Consider the following 2,500-nt stretch of genomic DNA (forward strand, 5'->3'; position numbering starts at 1 on the left):
CTCATTACTGCCCCCTGTGGAAGAGCTGAGACATGGCTGCTGTCTGCATCACGTGCGTATAATGGAACCAATGACTGTGGTAGTAGTAGGTTGGTTAAGCTCACTCCCCAGTATAAAGGGTAGTGACAAATAAAAATGCATTAAAAAGAGGTTCAAACAACTAGGCTCCTCCTGTTTGAGCTTGTGACCAAAGCCCACCACAAAATGTGGTTCGGCAAAACTCAGCTGTGGTTGAAAAGGTTTAAATCCAGTATCTGCATTTGAGGGCAGAATCAGAGATACCTCACGTCTCCCCAAAATGTACGCCCCTGACGTACACCTGACAGCAGGCTGACCATGACACGTACACCTGACAGCAGGCTGCCCATGACACGTACACCTGACAGCAGGCTGACCTGGGAATGGAGGGGAGGACAGAAGGGGCGTGGCTGAGAAGTTGGCGGAAACGAGTCTCGAAGGCCTGACCGATGCTGTTGATGACCTCACTGGCCCGTCCCTGAGGACACTCCAGGATGTGACACGCTGGAAGAGGGAGAGAGAGAGAGAGAGAGAGAGAGAGAGAGAGCGAGAGAGAGCGAGATGTTTTGTCCATCCAACACAGAAGTCAAGTCAAGTCAAGTTTATTTGTATACGTAAATGTTCCATTTTCTTTGATTGCATTTGGAGATTGAATTGTGTTAACCCATTGATACCTGATGCAGCATTTGTGTGTGTGTATCCCTTTAAGACCGCGAACCGCGTCACGCGGTTCGCGGTCTTAAAGGGATACACACCACTGGCACTTTTGAACTGCTACTTTGTACTACCTTGTGGTCTATTGTGTCTCCATTTTTGTTTTTACGGTCTATTTGTGTCTGCACTTTATTTTCATGTTTTTATCTCGAGCTTTGTGTGATTTTATGACTGTTTTATGTTTATGCTTTGCTGCAACCCAAAGTGCCCTTCTGGGACATATGAATAAACTTGAACTTGAACTTGAACTTGAACTTGAACACACACAAATGAGGGATACACACGCAGATGCTGCATCAGGTATCATTGTGTTTAGTGACAAAACAGACAGCTGTAAAGCATACATACCTCTCTGGTTGACTGGGTCCTTGGCAACATAAGCGATGTAATCAGCCATGTCCTTTAATAAACAGATTCAGATCAAAGAAACAGGGCGTTTAATAACGCAAACACACTGAATCGTCAACCTCTGTTACATTCTATCGATGGTTCTCTGACACTCTGCAAAATGTGCATCGTGGCCTCAATGGGAGATTGAGGGTAAATTTCCCCGTGTCCTCCATCCAACTTAGCTCTAACTTAAGGCACACTAAATTAAATTAAATTAAATTAATTAATTTAGATTCAATCAATTGAATGGCAAACTGCCACCACATACCTTTCACCAATGTTGTGCTGTAAAAAATAAAGTACTCGCCTACTAGTCTTTGCCTCCCAGGATCAAAATAGCAGTAAAATCTTATGGTGTGTTTATTTCACTGGGATCATCAAGACATAAATATGACTTTTTGTTGGTGAAGCAGTTTATTATTATGATTATTATTATGATTATTATTATTATTATTATTATTATTATTATTATTATTATTATTATTATTAAGTGGTGCTAGACAGCAGCCAATATTTGCCATGTCCTGCTAGCTGTCCAGACGAACGCTCTGACATTTACAGAGTAAAGGTCCTTACACATCAAGAGCGATGCGAATATACGGCACGAAATTGCGATGCGAGTTTTGACCCACCTGTCAATCACAGCCACAGATGTGTACACGTTGGAAGCGAATTTCTGAAAAATCGACCGCGGTTCGAAAAAATAAACACCGCAAAAACGCTCAGCGAAACTTCGCCGTTGGTATGCACGGTTGCATTGACTGATATAGGTTCGGAAAATATTATTGACGTGCGAATTAAACGCACGAAAAAAACGTGCTCGGTGTGTAAGCACCTTAACACTGATAGTTTACAGTGATCAGAGTAACACTCATTGTTTACAGCAGTGGTTCCCAACCTATGGGACGCGTACCACCGGTGGTACTTGGGCCTACTTTTTTTTTTTTTTTTTTTTTTTTTACAGTGCACCTGAACGCAACATACAAGATACCCGCTGAATAAGTGTCCAAATGTTCATGTCATTCTGGCCAATACTCTACTTCTGTTACAACATTTCAGTCTGGAATATGAAATATATTTCAATAACCTTTATGACTAAAAGGATAAAAGTAATCTCATGTGTAAGAAATGACTGTTCTACATTGAAGTAAAAATGTGATATCCTTTCATGGGGCCCGAAATCCCTGGCTACGGCCCTGGTGCTACCCCTTTGTACATTGTGGCTGTGGCTGACAAAAGTTAACAATAAATAATGTTATTAGGAATAAATGTGCCTCCTGCGTAAACTGTGTACATTGTGTAATTTGTTTGAAACAATTGTTGATGTGTAAAACCCAATGAAAGCATACTGGCTTTGGTGCAAAGTGAGAAAGTATTT

The 2,500-nt window shown here is 41.4% G+C and overlaps 1 protein-coding gene across 1 annotated transcript in view; it reads right to left on the minus strand.

Annotated features, from left to right (window-relative positions):
• Positions 1-2,500, minus strand: part of LOC310790889 (SHC-transforming protein 1-like) — a gene marked incomplete at both ends in the record, with an annotated part of 19,738 nt that overhangs the window by 9,580 nt on the left and 7,658 nt on the right. The window contains 2 exons of the mRNA XM_083652597.1: positions 396-522; positions 1,081-1,132. Of these exons, the coding sequence (XP_083508723.1) occupies positions 396-522; positions 1,081-1,132 (179 nt within the window). The remainder of the gene's footprint in view (positions 1-395; positions 523-1,080; positions 1,133-2,500) is intronic.

The sequence above is a fragment of the Poromitra crassiceps genome, assembly GCF_964638095.1.
Source record: "Poromitra crassiceps genome assembly, chromosome: 16".
NCBI lineage: Eukaryota > Metazoa > Chordata > Actinopteri > Beryciformes > Melamphaidae > Poromitra > Poromitra crassiceps.